This window comes from Pongo pygmaeus, chromosome 3 (genome assembly GCF_028885625.2).
Source record: "Pongo pygmaeus isolate AG05252 chromosome 3, NHGRI_mPonPyg2-v2.0_pri, whole genome shotgun sequence".
Classification (NCBI taxonomy): domain Eukaryota; kingdom Metazoa; phylum Chordata; class Mammalia; order Primates; family Hominidae; genus Pongo; species Pongo pygmaeus.
This window is the reverse complement of record NC_072376.2, coordinates 156,775,476-156,791,628: the sequence shown is the minus strand read 5'-3', so window position 1 is coordinate 156,791,628 and position 16,153 is coordinate 156,775,476. Positions and strand designations below refer to the sequence as shown.

The window sequence follows — 16,153 nt, the reverse complement described above, 5'->3', positions numbered from 1 at the left end:
CTCATAATAAGAAAAATTAGAGCCAGGTGCAGTGGCTCATGCCTATAATCCTAGCAACTGAGGAAAATGAGGCAGGAGAATGGCTTGAGGCCAGGAATTGGGGACCAGCTTCAGCAACATAGCGAGACCCTGTCTCTAAAAAAAAATTTTTTTAACTTACCAGGCATGGTGGCCTGAGCCTGTAGTCCCGGCTATTTAGGAGACTGAGATGAGAAGATCCCTGAAGCCCAGGAGTTCAAGGCTGCAGTGACCCGTGATCACGCCACTGCACTCCAGCCTGAGCGACACAGCAAGACCCCAATCTGAAAAGACAAGAAAGAAAACTTGCAATTTAAACTACATCAAAGTACATATATAGTATATATCTGGAGAGTTCACAAGAAATAATGGTTTTGCCTCTGGGAAAGTGGAATGTGTAGCTTGAGGATTGGTATTCTTAAAAGACACACATTTCATGAAATATCCTTTTCTATTCTTGGTATCATATGCATATAGCACCTACTTAAAATAATATATAAAATTCATTTTTAAAAGATAAGAAAAAATGCTTAGTGGAAATAAACCAAATTTTGAAATTATGTATACAGAGTTCTGTCACTTACATGATTGCTGAGAAAACAAAATTATACCATTGTTCATGAATACATACAGATACGTTAAATGTTTCAAAAATGTGTACATAAGGGATACAAACCAATTTCCTGAAAAGAGGAAGCAGAAAAAGGGCTGGGCGCCAAACCAAAAGGGCCTTCTAATTTATCTATAATTTTTTTCCTCTAAAGCAAATGTTATCATTGTTAATTCTACGTGGTAGGTACATAGGTGCATGCTAATCTCTACATATATATTTTTGTACTTGAGATAGTTTATAATTTTTTAAAGCTACTGAGCCTGATCAGAAAATACTACCTCACTGCTGTGGAAAATGTATCAAATCACTGGCCAAGAGAAAATGACATTATTGAAGATCATTTAAAGACAACATAATCTAGTCACTCCTACCCATACTCTGAATTCTACCTGGGATCAAATAGAATCATCAGAGTCATATTACATACTTGGAGCAGTAGCTTAGCCCTAACAGAGTCCATATTAATGTTGATATCATTATCAAAAATAATTGTTGAGGAGATCGCTCACTACATCTATCACTGTATCCCCAAAATCTTCCCCAAAATTTCAAAAGAAGGACATGTCCTTTGATTTTTTTCCTTTTAGGAAAAGCCCTGCTTTCCCTGAGGAACTGTGGTGCATGATTCTTTTAACGTAAGAATCATCAATTTTGTGTCACTCTTTCTTTTGGCTGCCTTAATATGTCTCATCAAATTTCAGGTCCGACTCAACAACAATATTGTCTCTCATGATTCAAATTCTTATTTTCTTTTTATTTGCCCCAATTTTGTAGTTATAGTTTATTATTATATTTCCTTGAGTTATTACTATAAACCAACTTTATATCTACTATAAATATCTCAAAAGGTACCATCTTAACAAATACAGATATACATCAAATTGTCATATTGGATCTTCAGAAATGCATTGTGGGGTAGACAAGATTGTTACTAATTGGTCCATTTTGTGGAGAAAATTTTCCTAGAGAAGCTCAGAGAAAATGCATGTTCTCCAGGGATTGCAGCCACAGGCACCCTGAGCAGCCAGCAGCTCTCAGTTTTTATTGATTGAGCCCTCAGTGTGTATGCAGAGTCTTCAACTTGATACAATGGGGAAAAAATCAAAACACACTCACAAATATCTGTTATACATTTATAAGCACAGCAAGCATTTGGTCACTTATTGATGGTAGAAAAAATATTAATTTATATCATCATTAAACGTTTGCATTGAATTGACTAATTTTTGAAATTTGTGTGTGCCTTTGAAAAAGCTGTTCTTTCTTCTTGGAATGAGCTGCTTCTCCTCCATGGGCAAATGTTTTACAACCTTTTCTCATGCCCCTAGGCAGAACTTGGAGCTCTCTTATGGGTCTCTGCAATATAGTGATCATCCCTCAGTTATAGCACTCATCTTTCTTGATTATATCTGTCCCGCATTAGTCCATTTTCACACTGCTATAAAGATACTACTCTAGACTGGGTAATTTGTAAACAAAGGAGGTTTAATTGACTCACAGTTCTGCATGGCTGGGGAGGCCTCAGGAAACTCACAATCATGACAGAAGGCGAAGGAAAGGCAAGTACTTTCTTCACAAGGTGACAAGAAAGAGCAAGAGAGTGCACGAAAGGGGAAGAGCCCCACACTTCTCAAACAACCAGATCTCATGAGAATTCACTCATTATCACCAAAACAGCATCAGGGAAACTGCCCCAAGATCCAATCACCAGTGTTCTATGTCAGAAATGCAGAAGTCCTTTTTCAGTGCAATGCTAGACATTTTACCTTTGTTCATTCATGATTTTCTTTCAAGGATTTCCTAACTTCACTTTTGTATCTTCATTTTTGTTTGCTTGACTAATTTCCTTTAGTATATGTTCAGGTAAGGTAGGTTGATATCTGTATAAATAACCATATGGACGTAGATGATAAACGAGGTATTCTAACTCATACATAGTTGTAGAATCAACATAGTGAAAAGAAACTGCAAGATCAGAACAGCAACCAGGACCCTCTACAGGAGGATAATAGTTGTAATTCCAGTACCAAAATGTTCTAGGTAGATAACCTTTAATTAAATGGTGTTCTGGCACAAAGGGATGAAAAGTTTCTTTTCCAATGGTATCTCTGGAATCTCCTGCTTCTACATTCATAATTTCCATGCATCTCCCCAGTGCTAAGTCTTCAATGGAGGAACTATGTGTACACTTGTCTGTTTTAAATGCATCAACAAATCTTTTCAAGGCTTCTTTGCTTAGTACATATCCTGCTCCTCCGCTCATGTAGCCCTGCTTTACATAAGGCTTAAATCTTCTCCCAAAGTAAATGGGTTCTTCAGGGTCATATTTTGAAAGAAGCCACCTCAAATTGTCTAGTATGACATATGTGTCATCATCTGCTTTCAAAAACCAATCAGCATCTTCTAAATAATGTTCATGAACATACTGAAAAGCTTTAATTGTTTTCCAGTATAGTTGATCTCTGCCTTCTTTGGTTTTCAATCCCACAGCAGGGAAGTCTTTATTTTCTTCTGAACTCATAAACAACACTTTGTTACAACGCTGGGTCCCAGTGAGGAATTCTAAGTGAACATTCCTTATAGAAACCTTTCACATGAATGACTATAAACTGAAGCTTTAAATGAGCTGTGAAGTGTGTTAAAATGTGTTTTGATACAGTAATATATAAATATATCTATATATATGAAGAACTTGTGTTTTTTAAATGGTGGCCAGGTAGAGGAACTAGAAAAGAGATTTTGTTGCCTGTTTTCTGACCATCTGTGTTATTGTCACTGAGAAACTAAAATAGTAAATTTACTAAAACTACACTGCACCATGTTAGTAATAAACAGATCTGCCTTAAAGAAAATTTTAGAAAGAAAAAAAAAAAAAAAAAAAAAAAAGATCCAATCACCTCTCCCGAGGTCCTTGGCATGTGGGGATTATGGAGATTACAATTCCAGATAAGATTTAGGTGGGGACAAAGCCAAACCATGTCATATCCCTTATATGGGGATGCAATAAACATAGATTAATAAGGCTATTTCCCACTTATAATTTTTTCATGTATTATATTTATTCTTTAAAAACTTACTCTCCATGATACTTTTCCTTCCACTGGGGAGCCAGACTCAATTATTATGTTATTCTCAAAGTTACTGCTGAACTCTGCAGTCTATAATGTTCAGGGATTATGACTACTTACCAGCATTCAAAAACAAACTACCCTAGCTTTACCATTGAAGAATGAATGATAAAACATTTACTGCTAAAATTGAACTATTGTGCAAACAGGGATCTTCATTTTAGTTGGTGTTTAGATTTTATCTTTTCTCATGGATGTATTTCAGACACACAGCACTCAATAAATATTTGTTAAATTAACAAATGTTGATGTGGAAGTGGGTTAACATTTTACTATTATTATTATTATTATTATGCTTTAAGTTCTGGGATACATATGCAGAACGTGCAGGTTTGTTACATAGGTATACACATGCCATGGTGGTTTGCCGCACCCATCAGCCCGTCATCTACATGAGGTATTTCTCCTAATGCTATCCCTCCCCTTGCCCCTCACAGTGTTGTATACAAAACTGTCACTGTTCACTGATGATATGATTGTATACCTAAAAAACCCTAAAGACTCATCCAAAAAGCTCCTAGATCTGATGATAAATGAAACTGAAACTTGAGTAAAGTTTCAGGATACAAAATCAATGTACACAAATCAGTAGCACTGCTATACACTAACAACGACCAAGCTGAAAATCAAATTAAGAATTCAACTCCTTCCACAATAGCTGCAATACTTAGGAATACATCTAACCAAGGAGGTGAAAGAGCTCTACAAGGAAAACTACAAAACGCAGCTGAAAGAAATTATGGATGACACAAACAAATAGAAACACATCCCCTGCTCCTGGATTGGTAGGGTCAATGTCGCGAAAATGACTATACTGCTAAAAGCAATCGACAAATTCAATACAATTCCCATCAAAATACCACCATCATTCTTCACAGAAATAGAAAAAACAATCCTAAATTTATATGAAACCAAAAAGAGCCTGCATAGCCAAAGCAAGACTAAGCAAAACACAAATCTGGAGACATGACATTACCCGACTTCACACTAAACTATAAGGCTATCGTTACCAAAACTGCATGGTACTGGTATAAAAATAGGCACATAGATCAATGGAACAGAATAGAGAAACCAGAAATAAACCCAAATACTTATAGTCAATTGGTCTTTGACAAAGCAAACAAAAACATAAAGTGGGGAAATGACACCCTATTCCAACAAATGGTGCTGGGATAATTGGCAAGCCACATGTAGAAGAATGAAACTGGATCCTCATCTTTTACCTTATACAAATATCATCTCAAGGTGTATCAAAGACTTAAATCTAAGACTTGAAACCATAAAAATTTGAGAAGATAACATCAAAAAAAAAAATACCCCTTCTAGGCACTGTCTTAGGCAAGGACTCAGGACCAAGAACCCAAAAGGAAATGCAACAAAAACAAACATAAATAGATGGGACTTACTTAAACCAAAGAGCGTTTGCACAGCAAAAGGAACTGTCAGCAGAGTACATGGACAACCCACAGAATGGGAGAAAAATTTTGCAAACTATGACTCTAACAAAGGACTAATATCCAGAATATACAAGGAACTCAAAAAAATTAGCAAGAAAAAAACAAATAAATTGCATCAAAAAGTGAGCTAAGGATATGAATAGACAATTCTTAAAAGAATATACACAAATGGGCAACAAACATATGAAAAAATGCTTAACCAATAATTATCAGGGAAATGTAAACCAAAACCACAATGTGATACCACCTTACTCCTGCAAGAATGGCCATAATCAAAAAATCAAAATATAATAGATGTTGGCATGGATGTGGTGAAAAAGGAAGACTTTTACACTGATGGTGGGAATGTAAACTAGTACAACCACGGTGGAAAACAGTTTGAAGATTCCTTAAAGAACTAAAGTAGAACTACCATTTGATCCAGCGATCTCACCACTGGGTATCTATTCAAAGGAAAAGAAGTCATTATATGAAAAATATACTTGCACATGCATGTTTATAACAGCACAATTCGCAATTGCAAAAATATGGAACCAACTCAAATGCCCATCAATCAATGAGTGAATAAAGAAAATATTATATATATAAAATACCATGGAATACTACTCAGCCATAAAAAGGAACAAAATAATGACATTCGCAGCAATCTGGATGGAGTTGGAGACCATTATTCTAAAGGAAGAAACTGAGGAATGGAAAACCTAACATAGCATATTCTCACTTATAAGTGAGAGCTAAACTGTGAGGATGCAAAGGCATAAGAATGATACAGTGGGCTTTGGGGACTCTGGGGGAAGGGTGGGAGAGGGGAGAGGGATAAAGGACTACACATTGGGTGCAGTGTACACTGCTTGGGTGATGGGTGCATCAAAATCTCAGAAATCACCACAGAAGAACTTATCCATGTAACAACTCACCATCTGTTCTACAAAACCCTATTGAAATTTTTTTAAAAAATTTAATGACTGCCCTGCTGGGTTTTGGACTTGCACGGGGTCTATAGTCTCTGTCTTTTGGCCAATTTCTTCCTTTTGGAAAGGGAGTGTTTACCCAATGCCTATACTTTTACTTTATACTAACCACTTTTTTATTTTACAGGCTCAGAAGTGGAAGAGTCTACCCTTGTCTCAGATGAAACTTTGGAATTTGGGCTATGGACTTCTGAGTTAATGCTGGAATGAGTTAAGACTTTGGGGGACTGTTGGGAAGGCATGACTGTAATTTGAAATATGAGAAGGACGTGAGATTTAGGAGGGGCCAGGGGCAGAATGATATGGTTTGGGTCTGTGTCCCCACCCAACTCTTAGGTCAAATTGTAGTCCCCAATCTTGGAGGTGGGGCCTGGTGGAAGGTGATTGGATCATGGGGGCAGATTTCTTCTTTCTTCATAGTCCCTTTCGCCTTCTGCCATGATTTTAAGTTTCCCGAGATCTCCTCATCCATGCTTCCTGTACAGCCTGCAGAACCATGAGCCAATTAAATCTCTTTTCTTTATGAATTACCCTGTCTCAGGTATTTCTTTATAGTAGTGCAAAAAGAGACTAATGCAATAACAGATGCTGGTAAGATTGCAGAGAGAAAAAGAACACTTATACACTACTAGTGGGAATGTGAATTAGTTCAGCCATTGTGGAAAGCAGTTTGGCAATGTCTCCAATAATTTAGAAAAGAACTACCATTTGACCCAGCAATCTCATTATTGGCTATATACCCAAAGAAATATAAATCATTCTACCATAATGATAGGTGCACACATATGTTCACCACAGCACTATTTGCGATAGCAAAGACAAGAAATCAATCCAAATGCTCATTAACAGTATACTGGATAAAGAAAATGTGGTACATATACTACATGGAATACTACACAGCCATAAAAAAAAACAAGATCATGTCCTTTGCACCAACATGGATGGGGCTGGAAGCCATTATCCTAAACAACCCAACACAGGAACAGAAAACCAAATACCACATGTTCTCATTTATAAGTGGGAGCTAAACATTGAGTACACATGAACACAGAAGAAAACAAAAACCAGGGCCCACTTGAGGGTGAAGAATGGGAGGAGGGTGAAGACTGAAATACTACTTATGGTACTATGTTTATTACCCAGGTGATGAAATAATCTGAACACCAAACCCCCATGACTCACAATTTACCTATATAACGAACCTACACTTCTACCCATACTTGTATTTTTTAAAAATACTTATGAAGCCTGGTCTGAAACAGACACTGTTTTAGGAGCTGCAGACACAACAGTAATATAATGATTAAGAGCAACAACACTGAAATGAGGTCTGATTCTAATCCTGACTCTGCCACTATCTAGCTGGGTAACTTGGGGCAAATTACTTAAGTTTTCTGTTCCTTGGTTTCTTCATCTGAAAAATGAGAGTATCAGCATAACCTACTTCTTAGAGTTGTATGAAGCTTAAATAAGTTAATCTTTTCAGAGTCCTACAAGTCCTTAGAATTGTACCTGGCAAATAGTAGCTAGTATACAGGTGCTTGCTGAATTCAGCTTTAAAAATCAAAAATTTCTGTTATCATGTAGTTTACATCATAGAGAGGATGAAATGGCAAAGAAAGACAACAGATAAACTAAGTGAATAAATACATACTTTTTCAGGTGATTATAAGTGTTCTGTAATAAAATAAAGTGAGGAAAGGAGAAAGTGATGCAGTAGGACCAAGAATTGCTATTTTAGAGCAAGTGGACCTGAAAGGCCTTTCTGATAAGATGAGGGGTGAATAAAGTGAGAGAGTAAACCATGTGGAAGTTAAGTACAATCATCCTTAAACATTTATAATAATGTATTCTTTGAATATCACTATTAGTCTTATTCTCAGATTTATTTTTCGCATAACAGAACTTGTCATTTTGACAGAGGTATTAATTATAAGGCCTTTATTCAAAATCTAAATATAGACAATAATTTGAAAAGTCTAAAACAATCACCCTAATATCTATTCTCAGATTTGTATAGTTTTAAATGTCAGGTGTAAATGCTGCCATATACTTCTGTTCTGTAAATGCCAGAAGCATCACATTACCATAATTATACACTGGCTGTTAGGAATCCAAACTTCTGACTTTATCTCAGAAGGTCCTTTACTTCTGGATTGTTGGTGGAGGTGGAGCGGAGCAGGGAATGGGACTTCTCTCCATAGGTAGATTCTTTTTGTTTCTGGATAAATATTAGAAATAGACTTGTTTTGTTATCAAACTGAACTTGAGTCCACCTATCCAGCACAGCAAAGCCAAACACTGACATCAGAATTTGCAGCAGGAGCAAAGTGAGGTGTTTATTGTAGGGTGGCAAACAAGGAGAATTGGGAAGCTAATGCTTAACACCCAAACTCCTGAGAGCTTACATCAAAGCGTTTTTAAAGGCAGGGAGGCAGAGATTACAGGCAAAGTTATCATTCAGTATATAGAGGCTAAACATTGGCTTGGCCCCAAAAGGTGAGATATCTTAAAGCAAGGGCTTACAGATCGTACGTGGATTCAGAGATTTTTTGATTTGCAATTGGTAAAGCAAGAAAGACTTTGTCTGACATCTTGGAGTCAGCAGAAATGAATGTTAAAGTTTGACCTGTGGGCATGACTCTTTCCAGGATCCTCCAGAAGAGATTTAGGACACAGAATGCTAATTAGAGTTTAGTCCTCAGCTTTCCTTATCAAAGGTTTATGTGAAAGCAGTCAGCATTTTTCATCTGGTAGGGGTCCAGGCTTCTTAAAAACAACTCAGGGACATAGGTCAATATGTTATCTTTAGTTTTTGTGGGGAACTAAACATCTTGTGGCTCTAACTGATTTGGGTGGCCATTGCCTTAAATTATTATTACCTTCTTGCTTATTAAGTTGTTTATTTTTTAAGGCTAGTTAGGTACCTGAAACTTTTCTTGAAAAGACTCAAGATTTTTCTTCATTTTATGTTTAGGGGGCGCTCATCGGACCCCTAAGAAGGGTCCTTACTCCTTCTCTCTTTTTTAAATGATAGCAGCCGGTGAACAGCCTCATCTTCAACAAAAGCTTACAGATAGAATATTTCTCGTTCTCATGACATTGATTCAATTAGGATACCAGGGCTCTCTAATAGTTGGCTTAGCTACTTTGAGAAGGGTGTATTACTGCCTAATTTCCTACTAGAAAATTATTTAGCATTAAGAAGAGAACTCATCTTCTCTTTCTTTTTACTTTTCCATGACGTGAATTAGTACTTAAGACTTTTGGTAGTGAGATTATGGAATAGGACAGAATTAAAAGGAAAAAAAGGAGAAATTGAGAAAAATGAATCAAATTTTTTTTCCATCAGCTAAATGTTTCTTCTCTAAACCAGGGTTTCCCAACCTCAGCACTACTGACATTTTGAACTGGGTAATTATTTGTCACAGGAACTGTACTGTGCATTGCAGGATACTTAACAACATCCCTGGCCCTTACCCACTAGGTGTCTGTAGCACTATCCCCCACCTCCCATATGACAACCAAAAATGTCTCTGAACACTGTAAAATGTCTCCCTAGAGCAAACATTACCCCTGCTTGAGAACCACACTCTAAAATCATTTTTATAGAACTTTAAAATAAATGACAAATAATTTAAATATAAATGTATGTATGTAAGCATGTATTAGAATTATCTCACAGAATGTTAGACCAGTAGATCTTAATTAAGCAAACCAGTAGATCTCGAAGTTTTTCTTCAAATCACATCTTCCATCTCCCATATATTCCACAACTAGACTTAAAAATATCCTTATTGAAAATAAGTAATCAAAAAGAATCTGTTACAACTAATAAAAAGCTGGACTTTCACCAAGAATCTTGTTACCCCTTGATATGGTTTGGCTGTGTTCCCACCCAAATCTCATCTTGAAGCATAGCGCCCATAATTCCCATATGTTGTGGGAGGGACCTGGTGGGAGATAATTGAATCATGGGGGCAGTTCCCCCATACTGTTCTTGTGGTAGTGAATAAGTCTCACGAGATCTGATGGTTTTATAAGGGTTTCCCTTTTCGCTTGCCTCTCATTTTCTCTCTTGTTTGCCGCCAAGCTAGATATGCTTTTCACCTTCTGTTATGATTGTCAGGTTTCCCTACCCATGTGGAACCATGAGTCCATTAAACTTCTTTTTCTTTATAAATTACACAGTTTTGGAAGTGTCTTTTTCAGTAGCATGAGAAGGAACTAACACACCCCTAATATGAAAGTAAAAGGAAATACGCATAAACTAAGCATGTAGAATATTTTCACTGATTTTAGTCACTAACATCAACTTTTATCAATACCTTAATAAGGGTTTTTAAAATTACTAAGTTGAAAGGTTTTCATATCATATACTGTGAAGCCTTGATTGTGATTTGCATAAAGTGGTAGTGAATTGAGGGCTACACTGTGTGTGGGCTGGGAAGCAGAGAGCCAAGGGAATGGATAGTCAGCCATTGAATCATATATACAAAATTCTCTATCCAGGAAGAGGGGATAAAGAAAAGTTTGAAAAATATAACAATATGTCCATAAATATTTTGTATGCTCTCTGTGCCCTGTTTTCTTTCCTGTAGATCATAAAATTTCTTTTGAGGAACCCACATTGTGGGAACATAATCACATCCCTTAGACTAAGAGAAAAGTGAGGATGTGAAAAAGCATTTCAGCAACTCTGGAGAAAAGTTCAAAACTTTATAGCTCTGTCTCCTTCCCAGAAGACTGGAAAACTTCATGCAGAAGAGAGGGAACAAACTGGAATTCTTTTCTTATAAAATGTGTTCTTGAGTTGAACCTACTTCACCTCCCCCACTTCTCTACCCACTCTGTGCCTAACCCTAGCTGTAATTCTGTGATTCTAGCCTGCTGTTTATTTAGGCTTCAAACTTTACAGCATTGATTTCTTGGTTGTCCTGCTTCTCCAGTCTTTAGCCCACTACTTTTTCTCCCAGCTCATAGCTGGTCTTTCAACAAGTGCTCCATTCACTTAAACAACAGGGATCCAGTGAAAAAAGAAAGCATGCTCTATCAGAGAAGGTGAACATTGAATAATTACAATACAGGGAATGAGTATTGTGAAAAGGAAATTAGGGGAGAAGATTCTGGGTTAATTGTATCCCTCAGAAAGATATATTGAAGTCCTAACCCTAGGTAACTGTGAATGTAAACTTATTTGAAAATAGTGTGTTTGCAGATATAATAAAGTTTAGATAAGGTCATTAGCATAGGCCCTAATCTAATAAGACTGATGATCTTGTAAGAGGAAAATGCCATATGAAGACAGAGACACACAGAGAATGCCATGTGCTGACAGATGCAGAGATTGGAGTGATGGCAGCTGCAAGTCAAGGAACATCAAGAGTTGGCAGGCACCACCAGAAACTATGAAGGAAGGATTCTACCTGAGTCTCAGGGAGGATGGTCATGCTGACACCTTGATTTTTCACTTCTAGCCTTAAGAACTGTGAGATAATAAAAAGTTTGGTTGTTTTAAGCCACCCAGTTTGTCGTACTTTCCTATAACATCTCTAAGAAATTAATATAGGACATTGTGGGAGCATAGAGCAGTGGAGACCACACCTAATCCAAGATTCAGGCAAAATTCCCAGAGAATTTATATTTAAGCTGAAATGTAAAGCATGGGTAAGAGTTTGCTAGGAAAAGAGAGGAAGGAGAAATACTTCAGATGGAGGACACAGGGTGTGGAAAGGCCTAAAGGCAAGAAAAGCAAGGCCTCCTTAAGTAAGTGACTAAGTTCAAGATGGCTAATGGCCCAGTGTCCCTGAGAATGGACAGAGATGAGTCTGGAGATCTGCACTGGATCCAGGTCCCAGAGAGCTCTGAATTATGTGGTAAGGAATGAAGACAAAAAGAAGGCCAAAATAACCATTGAAAATATTTAAGCAGAGCAGTATCATCAGGAAGCAGGCTTGATGTAATAAAGCCACTACAGCCATAGTGTGGAGAACAGACTAGACGAGGGCAAGCTTGAAGAGAGAGGAGGACAGTCAGGGTGAATGCAAAGGTTACTTCAGACGTGATGGTGGCCAGAGCCAAGGCGGTAGCCACAGGAATGGAAATATTAGGTTGCTGCAAAAACAATTGCAGTTTACTCTTTATAAAAAGAAAAAGAAAGAAAGTTTGCTTTTTACATGAAAGCAATGATAAAAACTGTGATTGCTTTTGCACCAACCTAATAAGTGGATAAATTTAAAGAATGAAGAGAGATTTAGAGGATTGAGTCAAATAGGAGTTGATGACACTAAATGTGGGGATGAAGACAAGGGAGGAGGGCTCACTTCTCAATGAGTCTCAAGTCTCAGTTCTCTGCTTACTAATTTGTTACACAGTAATAGATGATTATATGGGAATTTGGTTATAAATGACTTATGTATTACCTTTTAGATCACTAGAGTACAAAGAATCACACTGGAAGCTGATAGAAAAGACGGCTCATCACTTATGGTTCCTGGACTCTAAACTGGATGCAGAAACTTAATGAGACTCTGGATTGTCTCCTGGGAGAGACGGTGAAGGTATCCTATGAGTGAGAATAAGTGTGCATATAGTTACTTATGTAGTCCTAAGAGTTAATCCTTGTCCTCCAGTATCCATTTTCTCTTTCTTCCTTGTAGTAATTGGAGACAGTCACAGGTCTACCATTTAGCAACCTTTCCTGCTTCTCTTTCCATGTAACCAGGTTCAAGTCAATAAAATATGAAAGACAGTGCTGTGTGCAACTTCTGCATCATCTCTTTCACTAAAAAGCGGCTTTCCCTGGACTCTGTTCTTCTCTTTCCCAAGGTCAGGAGAGTGGACAAGTAGGTGCATCTGACCAAACCATTCAAACAAGGACAAACTATATTGGATGGCAAAGCAAAAAAGTGAAATATTGTGTCCACAGAAGAGCTTGACTGTAGATGAAACTCTTTTTGTTTTTCCTGTGAAGACAGTAGAGCTGGAAGATGTGGTCCAATTCTACCTGATATACAAAATAATTCAAAGGAAGGAAATTGGCCAACAAATATTTGAGAAAAGAAATATTTTTCTGTGTACATTAGAGTGACATTTAATTGATTTAACAATCTAACGCCATCATTCAGTGCTTAACACAATAAAAGTTTATTTATTGCTCACAAAAGAGTCCAATCTGTGTATTTCTGGTCAGGTAGCTTTTCTCCATGCAGTGTCAGGGACATAGATTTCTTTCCATTTTGTGGTCTTTTCTTCAATACCAGGTTTCCGAGGTTGCCACAAGAGTCAGTTGTATTCCTACCATCTAGAAGTGGAAGACAGCATGAAAGATTGTTTTGAGAGGATCTTGTAACTTAGCCATGGTGTAGTGCATATCACTTCCATTCACAAGCTATTGGTGGAACTGAGTCATGTGGTCATATCTGATTGCAGAGAAGTGGGCTAAAATGGCCAAAATGCCCAGGGGAAGAGAATGAGTTGAGTAATCACCTAGCAATTTCTTCTACAAATTGGACACAAAAATAAAGGAACTTTTTTGAAACGCTGTAGATTTTTATCTATCTCTTGGGATCTAGACCTTTCATTCACTGTTGCAGCACAAATGCTCTATATCCTCCATTCATTTCAATGACAGCCATGAAAAAGCCAATGGGGAGGCTTGTTTTTATTTTAGGGGGTGTTAAAATTTTTTTAACATTTTTATAAAAATGTTGTGATCATTTTGCTGTGTATTCCCGAAACCTAATCCCTTTCGTATTCCCACTCAGCACTCATCTCAAAGCAAGTTTCCTTACCCTTAAAATTTTAAAGTAAAGCACTGTTCATGAAACCATTGCTAAAGTGACCAGTTTTATGGTAATTCCAAATATATAAAGCTTTAAAACCCATGCCTGTGCCTGATGTGAGATAGGCATATATACATACTGCTTGATGTGATAAATGCTTCAGTAGATTAATGTGCAAGCCACAACAGTAGGGTAGAAAACGGAACTGTTAAATAAGACAAGGTGAGATGAGGAGAATTCATAGATGAGAAAAGGGCTTTAGCTAAGGTTTGAAGGATGAACATACACTCACTATGAAACAGAGAAAGAATGTGTGAAGGCGTGTAGGCACAATGTAATAATAGCAAGAATGTCAGTTGGCTAAACCAATCAGTAAATGGAAGACAGTACTGCAGAAGAGATAGTCAGGATGCCATGTTCTGATTCTGGAAACATATACTGAGTCTACCAAGCTAGGTTTTCTTTATAAGTTTGGGGGGCTCCTAAAGGATATTAAGCCACATAATTGCATGAGTAATTTGCATGCAGTGGCTGGGCTGGACAGTCTGAGACTGGAGAGAGGAAGTTTGTATAGACTGTTCTTCAATTATCTAATTGAGACATCATGGTGGATTGGATTAAGGCAGTGCTAGAGAAGCAAGAGAAGAAGAAGAAATATGGGATATAGTCTACTGAATATGTAGACTCTGAGACGTGATAAAGAATTGGTAGTATTAAGGAAGAGGGACTCCTAGAGAGAGTCCTGGGCATCTAGCTGAGATTCCTAGGGAGTGTGTACTCCAGGGAACATAATGGAGGGAGAAGATTCTCCAAGGCAGAGGGAGATGATGACTTCAGCATGGATATGTTGAATTTGAGGTTTTCATGGGATTTTCAGTCAAAGATGTCCAGTGGGACATTTATAAAAATAATATGAAACTCAGCAAAAGTCTGACAAGGAACTTAAGCTAAGTGATAAAGTCATGGTCGCTTGAGAGATTGGAAGAGAAAGCAAACTGGGCCCATGAAATTGATTCCAAAGAGACTGACAGCTTAATTTAGACTACATAACATAAATAATTTCATTTATGAATCTGTTTCAATGGGTACTCACCCCCATATCACTTAGAGTCTAGTGCCTGTGGGAAGGTATGTGACCGAGCAATCCCTGCTTGGCACCTTGCTGAGCAAATGCAGAAGAAGGCAAAGGACCAAAGGAGCTCAAAGTGCTAACACAAATGACAAATGTGATGTATCAGGGGGTCTTTATGGGGAGGGAAGTAGTCAGGACAAGGTTGGTGGCTTGGAAAAAAAAGCTAAAGGAATCAAAGGACTGAGGTGAAGTTGAAATCAGACACAAGGAAAAGGAGATGAGAAAGTCGGTCATGTAAAAAACTGTGGACAAAGTAAAAGATTTCTTTTAAACCCTTTTATTGTGAGAAAAATGCACATGAAAGTTAAGATTTTTTAAATAATTATAAAATGAACCACTATGTCAAAAATAGAAAGTGTCCAGCCCCAGAAGCCCCATGTGCCCACCCTTGATCAAATCCCCTTCCCTTCTTCTTTTCTTCCTTTCTTCTTTTGATATTTCTTCTTTCACTCTGCTGACTTTTATGAAATTTTTTTGATTTTTCTTTAGTATTTTACCACCAATATACTTTTCATAAACAATATAGTTTGATTTTGTCTATTTTAAAACTATAGTGTGTATATAAATAAAACCATTTTATATGTATTCTTTTATAACTGATATTCTTTTGTTTTTTCCTTATGTTTGTTATATATAGGCGCATTTTTGTAATTAACTTATTCATTCGTACTGTTGAGGACATTGGGTCATTTCCAGCTTGAGTTGTTAATAGAATACTACAATGAACATATTCATTTAAGTATTCTGGTGCATTTGTGTATGGATTTCTCGAGTACACATAACTAATAAAGAAATTGGAAGATGGCAGAATATGTGTGTTTTAGCAGATTATGCCAAGTGATTTTACCAATTTATACTCCCACTTGCAGTGTCTAAGAATTTGTATTGCTTCACACCTTCACCAACACTTATTTTTTAAAAAGTTGTCAGACTCTTTAAATTGTTAATCTGGTTGGTGCTTAATGTATCAAAATACATACGAATTTGCCATTTCCTTATGATTAGTGATACTGAACATCTTTTTGTATGATCATTGCCTATTTGAAGTTA

At 37.0% G+C, this 16,153-nt stretch overlaps 1 protein-coding gene across 1 annotated transcript; it reads right to left on the bottom strand.

Moving 5' to 3' along the window:
• Positions 1–2,345: 2,345 nt before the first annotated feature.
• Positions 2,346–3,715, bottom strand: LOC129034609 (glycoprotein-N-acetylgalactosamine 3-beta-galactosyltransferase 1-like). Its single transcript, XM_054484078.1, has 2 exons — positions 3,709–3,715; positions 2,346–3,193 (listed from the first exon to the last, which is right to left on the bottom strand). The coding sequence occupies exons 1-2, from the start codon at positions 3,713–3,715 to the stop codon at positions 2,421–2,423; spliced, it is 780 nt and encodes a 259-aa protein (XP_054340053.1). The 3' UTR covers positions 2,346–2,420.
• Positions 3,716–16,153: the final 12,438 nt, after the last annotated feature.